The sequence below is a fragment of the Crotalus tigris genome, unplaced genomic scaffold (assembly GCF_016545835.1).
Source record: "Crotalus tigris isolate CLP2741 ecotype Arizona unplaced genomic scaffold, ASM1654583v1 scf7180000018217.1405312, whole genome shotgun sequence".
Lineage (NCBI taxonomy): Eukaryota > Metazoa > Chordata > Lepidosauria > Squamata > Viperidae > Crotalus > Crotalus tigris.
Genome location: NW_024096887.1, coordinates 840,766 through 860,844, shown reverse-complemented (window position 1 = coordinate 860,844; position 20,079 = coordinate 840,766). Strand labels below are relative to the sequence as shown.

At 39.3% G+C, this 20,079-nt stretch overlaps 1 protein-coding gene across 4 annotated transcripts in view; it reads left to right on the top strand.

Annotated features, from left to right (window-relative positions):
* The first annotated feature begins 4,068 nt into the window (after window positions 1-4,068).
* The window catches only part of HSD17B7 (hydroxysteroid 17-beta dehydrogenase 7), a 19,155-nt gene continuing 3,144 nt past the window's right edge, over window positions 4,069-20,079 (top strand). Inside the window, exons 1-9 of one of the 4 annotated variants that reach the window (XM_039348994.1) lie at window positions 4,087-4,365; window positions 5,512-5,715; window positions 6,905-6,997; window positions 8,733-8,847; window positions 10,710-10,904; window positions 11,413-11,517; window positions 12,649-12,705; window positions 13,303-13,401; window positions 15,724-18,107. In XM_039348994.1, coding sequence (XP_039204928.1) covers window positions 4,331-4,365; window positions 5,512-5,715; window positions 6,905-6,997; window positions 8,733-8,847; window positions 10,710-10,904; window positions 11,413-11,517; window positions 12,649-12,705; window positions 13,303-13,401; window positions 15,724-15,822 — 1,002 coding nt within the window. In that variant the 5' untranslated portion in view covers window positions 4,087-4,330 and the 3' untranslated portion in view covers window positions 15,823-18,107. Of the gene's footprint in view, window positions 4,366-5,511; window positions 5,716-6,904; window positions 6,998-8,732; window positions 8,848-10,709; window positions 10,905-11,412; window positions 11,518-12,648; window positions 12,706-13,302; window positions 13,402-15,723; window positions 18,108-20,079 lie in introns of those variants that run through there. The other 3 variants (XM_039348993.1, XM_039348992.1, XM_039348995.1) reach the window with 3 other exon arrangements.

Here is a 20,079-nt window from a genome sequence, read left to right as displayed (position 1 = left end):
TCCCAAACAAGGCCTAACCCCCTTTTTTACTAGCAGACAGAAACACGCATGCCCGGAATCACAGTCCTGACATGTCTGAACATGCATACCTGCCGCCTGACTGCTTGCCTCTTGTGAGCATTTTAATTCCTGTTAATATTCCTTGTCTTTTGCTGTAGGTGGGCAGAATAAATTTTATTAAGGCTGTGTTTCGAACGGTTACGTGTACATGAGGATTTCAGAGTGCAATTGGCAAAATATAGGTCTTTAGATTTTTACAAAGGTAAAAACCAGCTGCAGGGTTTTAAAAGGGCTGTGGTTTGTTTGTTTGTTTTTCCCCTGCATTCGAGGAAATGATTTTAAAGCCACCTAGAAATAAATACCTTTTAGAAAAAAGGGGGGGTTAAATGCAGGCCCTGGCTGCCTTTTAGGGGCTCCTTTTTCCCCAGCTTTTGAGGCACTGATTTTTAAAACTCCACAAAAATTAAAAGCATCATTAGGCTAGAATGATTAGAAATAAAAAGCATTTTTTATTTCACAGCTCCCCAAAGAAGGGTTTGTTTCCCAAAAACACAGGCCTCTATTAATTATTCACTTTACTTAACTTTTTTGGTTTTTGAATGTGCATAGAATTAGTTTAGGGTTAAGCTAATCATGTACCCAGAGGATTGACTGCCACATCTTTCTTGATGGGGTTAGGTTCAACAGGCCTTATCTGAAAATAGGGCTGCTATGGCTACTAATGCTTATCTTGATGGGATTAGGCCAACACGTCACTTCTGCTTAGGGACATGACCTGGTGACGTAATCAGCACGTGGATTTGTTTATTTTGATGACATCACTGATCAAAAGTGCTGATAATTTTCAGTAAAAAATTATAAAAGTATATATAAGGGGACCAACTTTTTTACAATGAAAAGGAGGACACAAATAAATTGAAGAAAAAAATATCGTAAATAAAAGAAACATTTTATTCATTGCAACAATAATGCAGAATACACTATAATATGATAAATGCATAATAAAAACATTTGTAACAATAACATTTTATATTGTAATTATGCTTACATGCCTATTAATTATTATTTAAATGAGTACTTTTCCATTGAATGAATATTTTTTGTCAATGTATCATCTTCTAACAATATATTGGAAATATCTGAACAAGAAATATCCTTCATATTGAATTTTACGGCAAGTACTGCAGCTAGAGTATCAACTTTCAATCTCAATTTCTCACTTTTCCAAAAATCATTAGCAATTGAAAAAACCCTTTCAACTGCTGCATTAGTTCCAGGGCAGCACAATGTAAATTGAACAAGAATAAATAAATTTTCACATGGAATATGTTCATTTTTGAAATGGCTGAATATTTCCACCCATCTTTTATCAATTTCAACATGTTTATTTTCCCATTGTATTAAGTTTTCATTATTTAAAAATACATTCAGTCTTCTAATTTCTTCAAAGAGACAATTGTTGTCTATTTTAATATCTGGCATTTCTTTAGATAAAAACTCAACACAAGATTCAATATCTGTCCAATATACTTGCGATGAAGTCAAAAAAACACCATTGAAAATTGTTATTTCCTGTGATGTTTGTTTCAGACCATTCTTCGATATATTGAAAACATGTTTGGTAAAAATTCTGCACTTCTTTGATAAACTTTTCCATTATGCCCAGATTTGATTCTTCTAAGTCTGACAATTTTCTTTTTATAACTAAAGGAAGAAATTTTTCTTCAAATCGAATTTTATATTGAAGGATAAAGTCATTCAAAATAAGACTAACTTCTGTAGCTGAAATGTGTTCACCTTCAATCTTTTGAATCGTTTTGTGAAAAATAGATGCTTGATTATGTACAAAATACATTAATATCTCAGATATTTCATTATTGAAAAACGATTCCAGGATTTTAGGACATTTGTCTAAACTTAAAAAATATGAACGGAGAGGCTCAAATAATTGTAGAATATGCTCTATAGCATGTGTTAGAGCAAGCCATCTAACTTTTGAATATCCTAAAAGTTTTTTGTATTGAACATTCGCTTCTTCACAAAATTGTTTTAAAGTAGCCATACGAACGGTAAAACGACTAAAATACAAATAAATTGTAGTTATTATTACTTCTACATCAATTGGCATGGCACCTAACGCCGTGTTGATTGCATTTGACAAAATATGTGCATTACAACCTATTCCTAGCATTTTCTTTTGGAGTAAATCTTGTAATTTTACATACACATTATTCACCCCTTTGCATCTTCGCCGACCAAAATTTGTGTTTGTATTATCAGCTGTTAGTGCAACAATTTTGGATTTCAAATTGTTTTCATTTATTACTCTGTATAGATGGTTTGACAAAATTTCAGCAGTTTTGGCCTCAATGGATTCTAAATTTAAAATTTTTACTTGAATGCCCTTGGTAATATTAAAATATCTTACTAGTATTGGATACAATTTAGTTTCATTATGATTCAATGCATCAGATAAAACTGTTACAAATGCTACAGTTTTCAAGTCTTCTGTAAGTATTTTGTCACAGTAATTTTTAAATACTGATTTAATAATAGCCTTGCATTTTGTCCTGGCACATGAAAATTTAGCATCATGAAACTTTTTCAATAATTTAGTTGTACAATCCAATACTAGGAAAACTTTGATTGTGAATTATGGTATGGTATGGAATGCAGATGTTCCCTCCATTGCAGTTAACTGTTTTTCATCTTCAGAATACTTTGAAGTTTTAAAAAAACTTGTTACTTTACAACTGGAAGCAGATGCATCTGATGATTGCTTATGTTTCTTGGTGGTCAAGTGTTTCGTAATAGCTGCTCTGCCCCCAACTGCAATACAAAATTCTCCGCTGCAAATATTGCAGAAAACAATGTTATCTTTCTTTGATGTGATGAATGGAAATTCCTTATTCAATTTATCATTGAAATGGCATTTCCTCTTTTTTGATTTTTCCATCCCTAAATGGAAGTTAGTCTCCTCCAGGTATCTTCGGGACTAACTAGGAGATGGGTAGCAGGAAGGGGTGCAAAGTTCCTGCCAATTTGCCTTTGCTGCAGACAACTTGCATGTGCAAAGTTTGCCGGCCAGGTGTTTTGGCACACTCAGCAGCAATTCCTATTGGCTTTCGAAAGCCAATAGGGGGAGTAGCACAGCTCATGCAAAAGTTGAAAAAAACCCATAAAAAAAAAGGTGCCGGAATGCTGTTCTGAGCGTTCTATGAGGGGAAAAAAACCCCCTGCAGATTAGTCTTCAAATATCGAAAAAAACTTACAAAAGGAGGACTGTCCTCCCTAAAGGAGGGCAGTTGGTCACCTTACTTGACTACTTCTACTTGGGTGAACTGGGGAATTCTGAGTGTGGAGAGCCACACATCTTAAAACTGTCAACTCTTTGAATCACTGACTGTGAATGAAGTAATTTCTTCATATCAAGCCTTGTATTGGAAGAAATGTTTAATTAGGGATGAGTCCACAATAAGATAGGAGGATTCATGCAATCCTACCATCTTTGCTATTAGCTTTATAGCAGCTGTCTCTGGAAAGCCTCTGCCTTTATTTTTATTTGCGCATCTTGTAAATGGTATTTGGAGACCCATTCCTTCCAAACTGGGAGGCTATCTTTAGCTGAGTAGTCTGCCAAATAGCCTCAATCCGTGAATTCATTTTAAACCCCTTTTAAATTTATCGTCTAATGTTCAATTCCGTGAATTTCATTAAATTAAATGGTATTAATTTCTGAATAGATATATACAGGAGGTCTGTATTTGAAGCCTTTTAAAGTACGGTATTGGTTGTCAGGATCGCATAATCTCTTTCAATGGCTCTGGGAAAAGCCCAAGTGTAGCAATCAGCAGTTAAGTTTCGATTTGTTGTGCTCATTAACAGTTGATACTCATCAGCTTCATTCTTCACTTTAATTGCCCTTCCTACCTTCTTAGAGTAGCGCCATAGCTATTTACATACTCCTTTTCATTGCATCCAACCAATGATAAGCTCAGAACGACGGGAGGGTTCTTCCGCCGTCCCAAGGCCTGTGACTAAACTGAGTGGCTGAGTTTCGCCAGATCCCGCCTTTTCATCGTCAGGCTACTGTCACGCCATCGCCCCGTTTTCCCCTTTGCTTCAGTTCTTCCTCCGGACTGGAGATAGGGAGGCGGCCGCCAAGCTGGGCCCGCGAAGAGTTGGTGAGGGGTGGGGTCTTGCTTGCTGGGACCGCCCAGAAGGAAGCCTCGCCGATTCTTGGAGGTGGCGCATACCCTGATTTGTATAGCCGGTCTCGGCGTTTCTCCTTCATTTTCGATCGATCCACTAACGTTTTGGCGTTGCAGCCATGCAAAGAGTAGCTATAGTCACCGGCTCCACCAGGTGAGAGCGGATCGCTGAGATAAAGATTGGAAAGGGGGGGGGGAGGATTTAATCTGTTTATGTAGTTAATTTGAAAGGATGTGCCGGTCCCATAGAAGACGATCCGGCAGGAGTAGCACGCTTACATCCAGTGGGATGATGAACCAAATGGGTAAAAGGGTAGGATCGGTAGGAACTTGAAAATATTTTACTCTATTGAATTATGCCCCGGCTACATTTTTTTACATTCTTTTAATATTTTAATTTTTGTTGACTGACTTTTAAGAACAACCTGCTTTGTGCTAACCGTCCTCTTCAAAGCTCGGTAAAGTGAACGGGCTCTGTGGGACAGGGATAAATGCGGTGAAACAGAATTAAATTGCATATATTAGTATAATAAATTAAAGAATGTCTTGCTATTTTTCGTTCTTGTCACCTAGCTTAATGTCTTTGCATCCCTTAACGAAAAGCAGGATAAAGGCAGAACAGCTTGACTTTTTACTGACTGATAGCTAGAACACGATATTCATGTTAACTTGTCTTTCCATAAGTGAAAGGGTTAGAGACTCAATAAATAACTGGATCTTAAAAGAAGGGATCCGATAGTTGCAGTTTTCTAATGATATCCAGTTCTTTGGTTAATGAGCCAACAACCTTCTATCAAATATAGTAATGGCAGATAAATCTTTTGTGCAAGTCTGTTGGATCTGTACTCAGAGAATTGGGTAATCCCTTATAAATGAGGTTTTTTTCTTCATTATAACAATGTTCTACCTTCCCAACATTTACATTTATCATATCTACACAACAACAGTGAGAGTATTTGTCACATGAAAGGAGAACAGGGATGCACTATAAGCTGGATCCCTTTCCAAGATCCTCTTCTGCATGCTAAATGAAGTCATTGAGGACTAAGCAAAGCCATCAGTGAAGACATGTTTTGGGGTCTGCTGGATTACTGTTCCTACCCTATTGTTTCTCAGAACTATTAATTTATAAAACCTCTTTTAACACCTCCAGGAAAATCACTTTGGTATCAATAGAATGCATACATTTAGAGAGAGATACCAGGAAATATACTTTCTCAACTGTTGCATAATGAATTTCATAGAGGGTTGATAGTGATACTCTATGACAGGCCTTAACTATATGTTGTTACTCTTGCAGTGGGATTGGTTCTGCGCTGTGTGAACGTCTGCTCCAGGAAGATGAAAACATCCATCTTTGTTTAGCCTGTAGAAATATGGAAAAAGCCAATGCCACTCGTGACAACCTATTATCTTCCTTCCCCCGTGCACACATCAGCATTGTTAAAATAGATGTTGGCAGGCTGGAATCTGTCCTACATGCAGCTCAAGAAATCAAGATAAGGTATAGGGAGGAGAAGGGCAATTAGATGAGTAGCTAGTTAGAAGCAATATATGGCGGGGGGGGGGGGGATTGTTCCTATACAGTATGTAGCTCAGGAAATCCTGCTCAATCAGTTCTCCAGGGTAGATTTCTAAGTCATACTTGTATTGCATATTTCTACAATAAGATAATCTTGAATAATTTCTCAAGTAGTGGCTATATTAAGGATACCAGCCATTTTTCAAAGCAGACTGAAACATTCAGTAGCAGAAACAAGTCAGGACCAGCCACAGAATGACAGTGAGAGGAGGCAATGGAGTCCTTGCACTATTTCTTCTGCAAACAACTGAGAACCTTGACTAGCAAAAAAGCAATAGAACAATGGAAGAAAGGAAAGGGCATAGCTACAAAACATGCTTTTTGCTGGTCTCTGTAACTGCAACTAATTCTAATTTTACTTTTAGGCTTTAAGCAGTAGTTGTTTTAATATACAATGGCTGGTGCTGATTTTTTTCCCCCTCTTCACTGACCTAGGATGCTTTTCTTATGGAGTATGAATTATGGAATATGTAAAAATTGCTGCCATAAGAAAACTGGAGAATTGTTAATCCAAGCTTTTCTTAACTATATTGGACCAATAACAAAGATAATTGTGCTTATGTAGAATGTGAGTAAATAGATGGTTTGGGTATCCTTTATAAATATTGGAAGTTCGTCCCCATCAGTGCCAAGAAGAACGTCTAATGGTGTATTGTAAGAACCATAATCCCACTGCTTAATGTCTAAACATGTCCTTGTACAGTTGACAGAATCAAGTAGTAATACTTTTCCTGGACTCTTTGTCTTCAGGCATTTATGTTTAAATACTCTGTTAAGAAAAGAAAACTAATTTTCCTAAATGTGAATGCAAAACAAAGGTTTTTTGGTTTGGTTTTGTTTTGTCTTCCTGCTCAGTGAGAGGTCATTCTAAGATCAGCCTTCTGCTTTCTCTCTAAACAGTTCAGTTAAGTATAAATATGAACACTTAGTCCAGAAATTCCTCTTTGAGGAAGATATGGTGTTATTAGGTATTACATATTGGCGTATTGCATTTCTAGATTAGTTATGTATTTAAGCCTTTGAAGTTAAAGAGGGTTTTTGTTTTTGGCAAGGCATTTTGGAGACTGCCTGATTCTTCTTGCAATAACCAGGTTTTCCCTTCATTGTATAGATTTCACCGATTGGATTATCTCTTCTTGAATGCTGGGGTCATGGTCAAGCCACATATCAGTTTCTGGGCATTTTTACGTGGCCTCTTCTCCAGGTATATTATATAAGCTGGGTTAATTGTTCTTTTTCTACATGACTCTGAAAAATTCCTTCCTTCCTTCCCTCCTTCCTATAGGGATCAACCATTTATATTGCCAACAGCAATTTCGATAGAGGACACTAGCCAATTGTATGTTACAGAAAAATACAAGTGTTATTTTCACTGAAGTCTTGGGGAGCATCTAAAGCTTTACCAAAAATTGCTACACATCGTTGCTTGAGATGATGGAATATTTTCGATTATAAATCTTTGATATTGAACAATTTTTACTGTAAAGACCACCTACAAAAAATAAAATGGATGTCCCATACTCAGTTTTAAATGGTAAAAAAACATCCCTAACATCTGTCCCCAATTTGATATACCACCAAGAAAATATGGATGAAAATCAGAAAGAAATTCTCTCCATGTTGAAATCAATACAAGAGATTATTGCTTTAGCTCGTGATGAGACTAAAAATAACACAAGATAAAAGAATAATTTTCTAACCTAAACAAACCCAGAAAATGACTACAAAGAAGGAACTAGCAACCCAGAAATAGAAGGAAAACTAGAGGAAGCAGATCCAAAGATGGAGGACCTAAAGGAAGGAACTAACAGACAGACTCAGACAACTGAAGAACTAGAAGACGTAGCCATCTTACCAATCAAGATTTCAGAACACATTTGAGGAAAAAGAAGAAGAACTGATTGAATGGAAGATAGAGCTGTTAGGAGAACTCTGGGGAATTGGAGAAGGAGGGAGGCTGTTTAATGAATGTTAATATTGGCTGAGAGTTCTTCCAGAAATACTTTAAACAAATAGTCTTTTTTATTCTAAACTATATACACAAAAACAGAGGAAGAATTACTTGATGATTCAAATGCATTGACTAGGAAAGTTAGTTGGCAAAGGAAGAAAGCTAGAGTAAGACTGTAGAAAATAGAGGTTTTGACTCATTAGTTGGGACATTATACTATTAATTAGATGTTTGAATATGATGGAGAATAGATAATTGCTAGAAATACAAGTATTATTATAATTAGAAAGATAAGATTTGTAATTAGAATATTAAATTTTGGTGTGAGAATGGAAAAAGGAAAATGCTAAATAGTTTGAATAAGGGAAGTTTTTGGTTACCCAAATATAACTTACTTTGGAATGATAAATAATAGAGACATTTTGAACACTAATGGAAAATTAAAATTAAAAAAAAAGTGAAAACAGGATACTGATTGAACATATGGATGTTAAGTGCAAATGCAATTAGGATATGTTTTGGTTAGAAAAGATATTTTAAACTGACATTGATATTATTAGAAAAATGTAACAAAGATGTTGATATTTAATTGTGTATTTACTAATAACAAGAACTGTATTTGCCTAGTGTGGGAAAACAGGTACTATCGGAAGAAGAGAGGAAACATTTGATGGTGTAATATTGGATATAGACTGAAGAAGTTAATTACTAATGGACCCAAACAACAAGTTGTTTATTAAGTATTTGATTGTAAAACTAGAAAATTAATAAAATATTTATAAAAATAAATAAATAAAACTTTACCAGAGATTGCTAATGGTCAAGTTTAAAAAATCTAGACAGGAGTTAAGGAGTCTACCAATTCTCACAATAACAACGAAAAATCAGACCGCTACACACATGCAAGGAAATGATATTTTTGGTAATGATTAAAGGTTCGAGTCATTTCATTGGTAAAATTAAATGTAATGTCTTATCTTCTTTTCAGCAGAGTATTTCGAATGCTCTCCACTGCAGAGGGGCTGATGACCCAGCAGGACAGGGTCACTCCAGAAGGCCTGCAGGAAGTCTTTGCAACCAACTTCTTTGGACATTTTGTATTGGTAGGGAAGTTTGAAGCAAGTGCTTGTATGTCTTGTAGTTTCAACTCCTGAAACTAGGCATGTCATCATAGCATTGATTTTGTAAAGTTGCTGTTTCCCAGTTCTATAGGCTTGAGATCTTCTATAGAGGGATGTCAAACTCAATTTCATTGAGGACCGCATCAGCATTGTGATTGCCCTCGGGTGAGCGGTTGGGTGTGGCTAGCATGGGCATGGCTGGGGTAGGTGTGTCCAGCTTGACATTGCTCACATTGGATGTGTGTGCAGGCCTGGGGCGAATCCAAAGGTCTCCGGTGAAGGAGGGTGGGACCAGGGTGAGCGCTGGGACATGGTCCACTGGAGAAGCCTCACCATCCCTTTCAGGCCATGCTGGGGGGCCCCAGAAAATGGCACAGGCTGCCCAGAGCCTTGGGCAGCAGAGGTCAAGCACCCAGCCCTTGAGTTCAAGGACCCCACAGCCTAGCCTAGCCTAGCCCCACTTCCCCAAGGGGGCGCCCAGCTGCCTCCTCAAGGCTGCTGCTGCTGTGCTTGCTCTCCTTGGCCAAGTTGCTCGTGGTGTTGCGGGAGGGTAAAATGTGTGGATCAGAGGGAAGCCCACTCCCTCTCCATGCAAGAAGACCCAGCTTTGTAACCAAAGCATCCTCAGCGATAGGATGGGAGACCACCAGGAGAGGTCAGGAGGAGGGGACAAGGGGATGGCGAAAGGGCAGCAGGGTTGCTCGGGGCCAAGTGCTAAGGCAGGAGTTCCCTCAGGCCCTTCCTCTCTCTCATTATAATCTACCTTCCTTCCTTTCCCCCTTTCTTCTTTTTCCTTCTCTCTTCATTCTCCTTTCCTTCTTCTTCCTTCTCCTCTTTCCTTCTTTTTGTTTGTCTTTCCTCTTTCCCTTTCTTCTTTCCTGTCCCTTGTTGGATGCTCAAATGCAAAAGGCGGAACATTTCTCAATGTCTCCTTGCCTTGTGATCAAATGCCTTTTGCTAGTAGTCTGTGGCCACTTCAAAACAGAGAACAAACCAGGCTCAGTTTATCCCATGCTTGCATTTAGTGGGGGCATCCATAGACAACAGTACAACAGAACTGCCAAAATGGTGGCTGTGATAGTTGATCAGAGCTTCTCTGTTTTTTATGGGCAACAGCTTTAACATTTAGGAACAGAGGTAAGTTAGTTGCTTTTCTATTAATACATAATCCTTAAAAGAGCTCTCCTGAAGGGACTCTGCCATGGTCTAATTCAGACTGGAAAGGAAAATATTTTCCCCTACTCTGCTTTCTCCTGTTTTCCCACTGGAAATGGCTATTTGCAACACACAAGGAAGGGATACTTTCCTAAGGGTTCACAATTCAAGAATACCAGTGTTAACTTGGATTGCCAATAAAGTCCTGTCTGTGACAAAAGAGAACACAAAATTGCTTTCTCCTTTGAGCCCAAGTCTCAATGGATCCAGGATTGAAGCAGAACTGTGTGAACTGGGGCATCTTCAACCAAGCTGCCTCTCCTTCTTTCCTTCCTTTTTTCCTTCCCTCCCACCCCCCCCCCGTTCCTCCGTTCTTCCCTTCCTCTATTCCTTCCTCCCACCCTCTGTTCCTCCCTCCCTTCCTCCCTCACTTTTTTCCCTCTCTCCCTCCCACCCTCCTTTCCTTCCTCCACGCTCAGGAAGGGGTGATGGGAGGGGGAGAGATTGCCAGCGCTGTGGGTGGGCGGGAAGTCAGCCTGCGGGGCAAGACAGCCAACAGGGACGCCGGACTCCGCTTGCGCACGTGCCCAGGGGACAGGATGGGGCTGCCCCGTGGATCTAAGGCTGAATGCATTCTGGCTTTGATGTTTGACATGTCTGCTCTATAGGCTTGGTTTGTTTACTTTCAGATCCGGCAGCTGGAGCCTCTGCTGTGCTGCCTTGAAAAACCTTCCCAGCTCATCTGGACTTCTTCAGTCAATGCTCATAAGTCTAACTTTAATTTTGATGACATCCAACACAAGCAGGGCAAAGAGGCCTACAGCTCCTCTAAATACTGCACTGATCTTATAAGTGTGGCTTTAAACAACCATTTCAACAAGCAGGTGAGGCCCAGCTCTTCCAATAGCGGACCACAGCAGAAACATCAAAGAACAAGTATGCTGTCCATGTGGCTAGAAAGATAAGAATCAAAGTTTGTAAATAATGCATAATTGAGATTTCTAAATCTTCAGAAACAGAGAAGGGGCAGCTTTATAGATTTCAATACCTTATAACATCGGCCTCCATAGCAACTAATAGAATCAAGTAAGGTGTTGTAAACAAATGTGCATATTTCAGATAAGCCTGGAGAGCAATTTCATTCCATTCATTCATTCTGTATTGGCCTCAAGGCCAAATACCTCCCTTTTACTCCTCTGCTGTTTATATCCATGAAAAGCAGAAGAGACCATTTTGGAAAAGGAAGCTTAGAAAAATATTTATTTCCTTCTTTGGGGGTGTATTAGCCAACAGGCATAGGTGAGCATGACTATGCGTAGTGTCATTATATTTTATATGATGAACTTCTCTCCACCTCCCATCTCTTCCCCTCTCCCCTTTTTCCTCAACTAGGGTTTATTTTCAAGTGTCATGTGTCCAGGTATTGTAATGACCAATCTAACTTATGAAATGATGTCCCCTCTTTTATGGAAGCTGTTTTTTCCTTTCTTCTGGCTGGTAAGTGCCTTTTGAAGTATTATTGCACCACAGAGGTAAAGTTGAAGGAAATAAGGATTGATTCAATTTCACAAAGAATCATAAGAAAAACTGAATTTGCACACCCAGGATTCAGCGTAATGTAAAAAATACAAAAATTGTGCTGTAACTATCTCTTACTTTGTTATACAGGGATAAACTATTTCGTACCTGCAGGTGTGAGTATGTTCCTAAACACCGATGCCCAACAGATTCTCTGCCCTATTGACTTTGTAAAGGAATTCTTTGCAAATAGAAGCTGGCATATTGCCAAGGGAGGCACTTGTCTTTAGAAACATATTTATTAAGAAGTCTACCTTTCTTTGCAAAAGTTTCCATTGAAGTGATGGTTCTGGCTTATCTTCCAATAAATGGATGCTTTGTTATGGCTGTATTCATTGTGGCAAGGTTCCTATGGTGGCCATTTTGTGATTACATCCAGTATATCAGAGGTCTCCAACCTTTCTGGACTTGCGGCCTGGAGGGAAGGAAAGTAGTTTCCAAATTGGTCACGCATGCACACGCACACGAACAGGGCCATGCAGCATTAGCAGCCCCATTCATACATGCAGCATGCTCTGGTGCCGTGCACATGTGCAAACAGGCCGCACAACCCACCCTGTGCTAGTGACCCCATTCACGCATGTGCAAATGGGCCACGCACACTCGCCCGGTGTTAGCAGCCCCGTTCATGCATGCGCAAATGGGCAGCACACACCCACTTGGAGCTAGTGGCCCCATTCGCACCCGCGCACATGCACCAATGGGCCCATGGGCACTAGCGCAAGTGGGGAATGCGCACCCACATGTGCACACATGAACCAGCCATTTCCATGGCCCGCTGGCCAAGAGCCGCAGCCCATAGGTTGGGGACCCCTGCACTATATGATGTTAAATTCCAACTAGTTTCTTAGCTCAGAAAGGTTGCCCATCCATCGTATATAGTAGTACCCACAGTGCAAATCCTATTTGAGAATTTTCTTACTGGAATATTAGAATGGCTAATATTCAGTGAAATAGTGAAACTGATTCCTTTGAAACAGATTTTTTTTAGTTTAGTGTGTTTTCAAGGGGGAAGAAAATGCTAACTTCTTGCTTGTTTTGCTCTACCAGTTACGCCTGTGCACCCCTACATATACTCTGACACCATACAATGGAGCAGAAGCACAGGTAAAATACTATTAGATATATCCATGGCTTAGGGCACCTTCACATCCATTTGGTTCTGTCATGTCCTATATAGATCCATGGCTCAAAGCTGATAGCAATTTTATTGTGGTATAAAGCAAAACTCTTGCAGATATTGTGGGCTTGGTCTTCCATGTGAACTTAGCACATTTCTTTTAATGAAAAAATAGGCAGTAAAACTAAGCAAATAATCTATAAAAACAGTGTATGACATACATAAAAGATTTCTTTCCCTCACAGCTGTGGACTGCAGACTAATCTTGTAGAGTTAGAAACAGAAATAGAACTCCAGCAGTGACCAGGAGAGATGAGTTTGCATGCACCCTGAAATCAGCAAGGTTCTCTTATAACCTGAGCAATGCTTCCATTTCTTTTAACATATTGGTATTGCTTGTGCTCTAGACTGACCTGCTTATTATCTTCTTTAGGAGTTTCTCTACCATTCCTTAGATAGATCACCCTGTTCCTTGTTTTCTGTGACGAGGCTCCCAGTGCTAAGATATGAAGGTTCTCAGCACTGTCATGGAGTGTCTTGAATGGAGAGTCCATGGAATAAGAAATGTTTGGGTTCCCTTCTAGATTTGGTTGTTTAAGCAGAAGCCAGAGTTGCTGGATTCCCTGGTGAAATATCACAGTTGTACTACCATTTTGGGGAGGAATTATACTGAGAGCCGCAAGGTAAGTAAATTCTGTTGAGGAAGTGATACAATAAGCACTCTTTTTGTAGGGTTGTAGGGTGCTGTGCAATACATTTCTGGACAATTCTACAATCAGGCAGTGTAAATTAGGGATCCCACTGAGGATTATCAGAAAGACCTTTCCAGCACATCTTATAAACAACCACGTAGGAAATGTTAATGAATCTGGAATTTTAGAAATTGGAGAGATATTTCTGTGTAAGCCTTACTCATTGCAATAATCCCCATTTATCCAAAAATTTTATCCCCTAATTTTCTTATGTTAGACCCTAGTCACATACAGGTAGTCCTCGAGTTGTGATAGGTCATTTAACAACAGTTCAAAGTCACAATAGATACCCAAAAAGTACTTATGACCCAGTCTCAAAGTTATGTATGTTGCAGCATGTTTGTGGTTGTTTGCCCTTACAACCGGACCAGGACTGACCGCAGAGACGCTACAACATATCTCGTCCCACCACCTATTTCCCCCCTATCCTGCTCCAGTTTGCCATAGGCACTGAGCCTGCAGGTTATATACACTCCTGCCCGCCTGCCATCACTGATCGCTTACTTACCTTTCCAGAGCTCAGGATGTCAAGGTAGAAAAAGAGGACAGACCACTCCATTATGCAGCCACGTGGTGCAAAAGAAGAGTCTTTCTGAGATGCTGGCAAAGCTCTGTGTTACCAATAAAACTCTTCCCATGCTACCTCTCCCTTCCAGCAAATGCACACGACCACATATTGCCTCTTTCTCCCAGTGAATGCAACTTCTTCTCTTGGTATCATTCTCCCTTTTCTCTCTGCAAAGACACACAAACCACACCGCCTCTTTTTCCAAGCAAACACACATATGCAGCAAGGAATAGTTTACACACACACACACACACACACACACACACACACACACACACACATCCATTCCCTAAGAGCACATAACATTTGCCTGCAAAAAGAGGGAGAGTGATAGCAAGGAAAGGAGTTTGCTGCTGTTTCTCTGGGAGAAAGAGGCAGCATGTGGCCACATGCATTTGCTGGAAGAGAGAGGCAGCATGTAGCAAGAAAAAAGTTTTGCTGAAAACTCAGAGCTTTGCCAGCATCTCAGAAAAAGCTGCTTTTCTGCCATGTGGTCCAGTTAATGGAGCAGCCTGTCCTCCTTTCCCACCCGGACATCCTGAGCACTGGAGATCTTTGAAAGGTAAGTGAGCGATTGATCAGTGGTGGATGCAGGGGCTGGGTACAGAGGAGGCCCAAGTGAAGGGTGGGGGAAGGCATAGGGAGGCCAGAGGAAGGTGGGTCTTGTTCCTGCACTAGCTCCCCCCCATTGTCTTCTCCACCCTTGATTTACCCCTCACTCACTTAACAACCCATGCATTTGTTTAACAAATACATTGAGGAGAGCTGAGGTGGAGGCTCGTTTACTTAACATGAATTACTTAATATCCTCCTATCTTCCTACCTTAATGTGCAATTACGGTTGTAACTCAAGGACTACGTGTACACATTTTATCATTCTAAATACTATATGTGAGTTGATTTTACTGATAACCACTCTGTCCAGATGTTGCAGACACATGTGGAAATAAGGTTCTTTAGGCATATCCCAAACTGGATCTTGAGAAATACACAAACCCAGCATTTTGAGCTTGTCTCTCCTCCCTCCAGTCTAGTTCCCTGGGATTTTTCTATTCACAGCTCTTAGGGAGAGATTCAACTGCTGTAACATGCAGGGGTCTCATTTAATCTTGTTGCCCTCCAGCTTTTCTGACATTGGATTTGCATTGCAAATACTTTCAGTGTCAAACCTACAAAACTACTTTTGGTCACAGCCATCTTTCCTCTTCATTTTTTGGCTTGCCACAACTTTGTAGGGAGACAAAATGCATTCTTCTGTTCCAGACAAAACAATAACTTTCTTATGGGAACCAAGGTCAAATCCGTTCAAGTGTTTGGTGGGTACATATTTAGTGGGTGGGGAATATAACTTTTACTTTGTAACCTTTTGGGGGGGGAACTTCCAGTCTTGGTTTCACCTTTGTTCATGCTGATATTATGTAGCAATTAAAATTGTTCTTTGAGGAAAACAAATGCCTCACAGTTCTTACTTCTTTTGGTTTCATCTATTGGAACCATGACATTCAGCTTCAGTGGTTTTTAATTGGGCAACTTCATGGGGAGAAAAATGTCACAGAAGACAGAAGCTGAGTTAGCACTTGAAATCTCCCCCATCAGTTTAATTAATTAATTAAAATTAATTTATTTTATTTTATTTATTAAATGCATATGCATAGTTAATTATTGCTGGTTTCTTTGACTTCCAGATGGATATTAATGAAGACACAGCAGAGAAACTGTACAAGAAGTTGTTGGAATTAGAAAAACAAGTTTTAGTGAGCAACAATCACCCAGATAAAAAATAGCAAGACAGCGGTTCATAGGAAAATGTTTCTTCCACTTGGAACACTCTTTGTTATTATTGTTTGCCTTTGCAAATCAGATTTTCCTAGTGGACTGCTGTAGATGATTGTGTGACTAGAGTGTGAAAGAAACTGGACAGTTGCTTGTCTGAAATGGTATAGGGTCTCCTGCTTAAGCAGGAGGTTGGACTAGGTCCTCCAAGGTCACTCCCAACTATATTCTGATTGATTGACCTTATTTCTCCTCACAAAGGTATTTTTATAATATTTTTTGGGGCCAATATCCTAATGGTGATGCTTTTTCATTCAATGTATGCCACCCCCACCTGGGGCCTCAAATAGCCCTGCCTTGGGGCTCCAAGTACTTTGACTGTGGCCTCAAACACTGTCCTGGCATTGGATTGTATGAAAGAAATCCAAGCATCCTTCTTGGGACCCCAAAACTGGTGGGGGGGAGGGGGACTGACAAACCAATCTGGACTGACAAAGCCCAAGGAGGCACATCCTCAGCAGATTCTGTAGCTGCCAGTAACAGTTTGTAGATCACTCCTCTGCTTTCTCAAGGTCGATTCAGCTGCGACAGCTTCAAGTTTATTAGTATGAGGTCTCTTGCAGCTTGGATTTAAAGCAATAATTCCATCTGGGAGAGACTGCTCTAGGAATGGGCATACTTTCTCTGAGCAGAAGACACATATTGGGAATATTGAAAAAATGCTCAAGAAGGGCTTCATTCTAAAAAGCATAGTGGGATAACAAAATTTCCATACATTGCCTTCTTCCTGATAACCATTCTGCATGTAGTAAATCTATCAGTGTATTCGCAGCGGAGCAGCTAGTTCAGAGATGGCCTAACAGCTTTTCTATCACTCTAGTTGTTCTGTTGTTGTAAATTTGCAAGGTAACCTGGTTGGTCTGCAAACAGAAGTTATTGGTCATCTCTTGGACTATCCGATCGAGTGTTGTTTTCTTTATAGGTATTCTTTCCTCTCATGTTTTTGGGAGGGAGAGAAAGGCCTGCTCTGGTTTCAGTTTCTGAATTAGCCACCCGATGTCCATCAGTAGATGTCCTCCTGGGTCCTTCTGCAATATTTGGGTGACTTTTAATAAACTTTGCAAAATATTCTTTCAAGCAGTCAACCTTATTTATGACATTTGATAAAAGTTCATAGATTGAGTTTACAGTTTGAGCTGTAAGCAAACATTGTCTGGAAAGGAAGCCTGTTGCATTCTCCCTTTTTAAATTTGTTACATTCCCATCCTGGGCAAGGAAAGCGGCTGCTGAGCAAACTGCTGAGTTCTAAGGAGGGGAGATATTTTCTGTGAGAGAAGCAGGAAGTTCTATATGCTGTTTGCTTTCAAATTCAGTTTATAAGTCCCATTCCAATGAGTCACATAAATTAGATCTATCTGGCAAGGAGACTGCAGATGAGTTACTTACTGCAGTAGACTGTCTACATGCAGTATAATCTTCCATTTTCTGCTGCTTCAATGGCTTGGAAAGTGCACACTGTCTCTTTCTCTTTTTCCCCATTCTTAAAAATCCTAGCTTGTTAAAATGTAGGTAAAACACAATGGTAGCCTCTCCAATATATATGCTTTTATAAAAAGTCATACAAGAGTTAAAATGGGTTAAAACTGGGCTAAAAATACAACGTTAAAAAAATCTTTACTTTTGGAGGCACTCTTTACAGTCTTTGCTGCCTGTCCACCATCTTAGCTCCACTTCCTCATTATGCGATAAAGAATTGTGCAAACAATTACAACATCATTAGATTATGCTCAGTGCATTTTTATATATGTATGTATGTGAATAGCCTACAATTGGATTTTTTACTGTTTATGGCCATATGGTTGTAATAAACTGATTTGATTCCTTTTTTCAAAAGACTGTATAATCAAGGTAATAGTGTTGAGCATTTCTGTAGCTAAAGATGCTCATGTTATTAATTTTATTTTAAAACTATTCTTTTTTTCTAACAAGATAGTGTTTATTTGAACAAGTCATTCTGCCAAGCCAGGTCTCTCTCCATATACCTCAAGGTCTAAGGGAACACCAGCTTCAGTTTTTATTTTTGTCTTTTTGTTGACAAACCTTTCAACCACTGAGTATGCCCCAATTTTACAAAAGGAATTTACAGTACCTCTGAATAACGGTGTATGCAGCTGACATTGTAAATAAACTTTTTGAATAAGTTGTATCTCAACAGCAAGATGGTCTTCTTAAAGTCTGACATCCTAATTTTTTCCATCATTGTTTTTATTTGAAATAAATTCTTCTAATGATTGCAGGCAAGTTGCAGTACAATTTTATTTATGTTTATACAGAAGTCACTGTAGCTTGAGTGAAATTCTCTGATAAATATTAAGGATTTATTGAGGAAGATCCGGGCAGCCTAGTACTTTCTAGGGATCCTAGATACCAATCCTCATCAACTCTAGTCAAGAAAGCCAGTGACAAGAGAATTAAATCAATGCACTGTAAAGAGTACCAGATGATCAGACCTGCTTTAAAAATGCCCCCTGCCAAAACAGTATACCAAATGTATATTAACTGCAATGCATCAATGGAGATAAATAATCTTGCCAGGGTTTGCGAAGGCCAAAAAGACCTCTTTTTTAAATTACTGAAAAATGAAAGCACAAAAGATCCTGGGGAGTCGGAAGTATCTTTTTGGTATATTTATTTAAATAGTGTTTGCAAATCAGATGTGGTATTTGAGTATTTCCAAGTGGTTCCCCCACCCAGTCTTTGACCAGGTCCAGATCTTAGCTTCAGTCGGAGAAGAGTATGTATCACATTGCTCAAATCCATAATCACATATGTAGGTATATTCAATAAAGTACAGCGTACTAAATGAATCACTTAAATCAGAACTATCCATTTTCCAGAACATTCTTTAATAATAAATGCTAAATTTGTATTTCCTAGACTATTAATATTTGAAAGCCCACACATACATGAGTTTCCAAATGCTGATGAAAAGTAATTGTGTTACATTAAATTGAAATGTTAATCTGTAACCAAATTTAATTGAAGTATCCTAATTTGTTTATCTCCAATTTTATCATTCCTAGTATGAATTTGCACTAAATGAACTGATTTCCCTAACCAAACATTAAGTAAGGGGAATGGAAGTCTTAATTTCTTGGAGATAAGATTATGCTGGCTGGGCTTATCAGTATTGCAATATCAGTGGAGGTTTAGGTGGAGTGTTATTTTTCCTTCTTAAAGAATTATATACCAACACTCATCAACAATATGAATCCAAATACATATATAGCTATCATTCAGACCGAAAAAATAGTTTTAGAAACTAGCAAAAAATTCTAAACAAGTTTGGGGAAGATGCAGATTGTACTACTTGATTAAGGTCATGGTACTAATACCAAATAGTTATAACCATCATCCACAGGACTCTGTATTTCCAGTCACTGGAACTTTCCCTGCTGCTGCGATAATGGTATCTTGCCTTCTAGGTCAGTGGTGGCGAATCTATGGCACGGGTGCCAGAGGCGGCACTCAGAGCCCTCTCTTTGGGCACGCGTGCCGTCGCCCCAGTCCTAGGCCTTCAGCTGGGTTTTATAAAATCTTTTTGCTTTAGGCCTCTGCTGCCATGTGCAAAAAAAAAAAAAAAAAAAAAGGTTCAATCAGTCAATTTCAACTTCTCGCAGAAAAAAAAAATCTTGCAAAGTTGGAATTGATTGATTGAACTTTTTAGTCCCACCCAGTCTGCCATTACCACCGCAGCCATGCCCACCCAATTGGCCATGCCCACCCAATTGGCAACACCCAGCCAATGGGCCACACCCACCCAGCACTGGACGATGCATAAGTGGGTTTTGGGTTGCAGTTTGGGCACTCAGTCTCTAAAAGGTTCGTCATCACTATCCTAGGTAGTCCTGCAATGACACGGGCTATTTCAGACATGCAGGAAACTAGAAAGGACTGCAATTAGAGCACATCAGAATCCTGCCGGCTGAGCAGTCCCTAGCACCAGTGGATAATTCTGGAAAACTTCCTGTAGAGCTTTACTGTGTCCCCTGGCTTGAAGCTCCAAACGTGAACCATCTTCTGGTGTCTTCAGAACTTGAAAGCTTACTAATGACATTTTAGCTGATAAAAGCATATCGGTATTATTGTTTGGGTTTTTTTATAATGAAGCAATGCAATAAGTGCCTTTAATCTTTTTGAGACATGTTTTTAAGATGTATTTTGAATTCTGAGAACACATTGGCTGCTATGAAGAACTGGACAGTCAA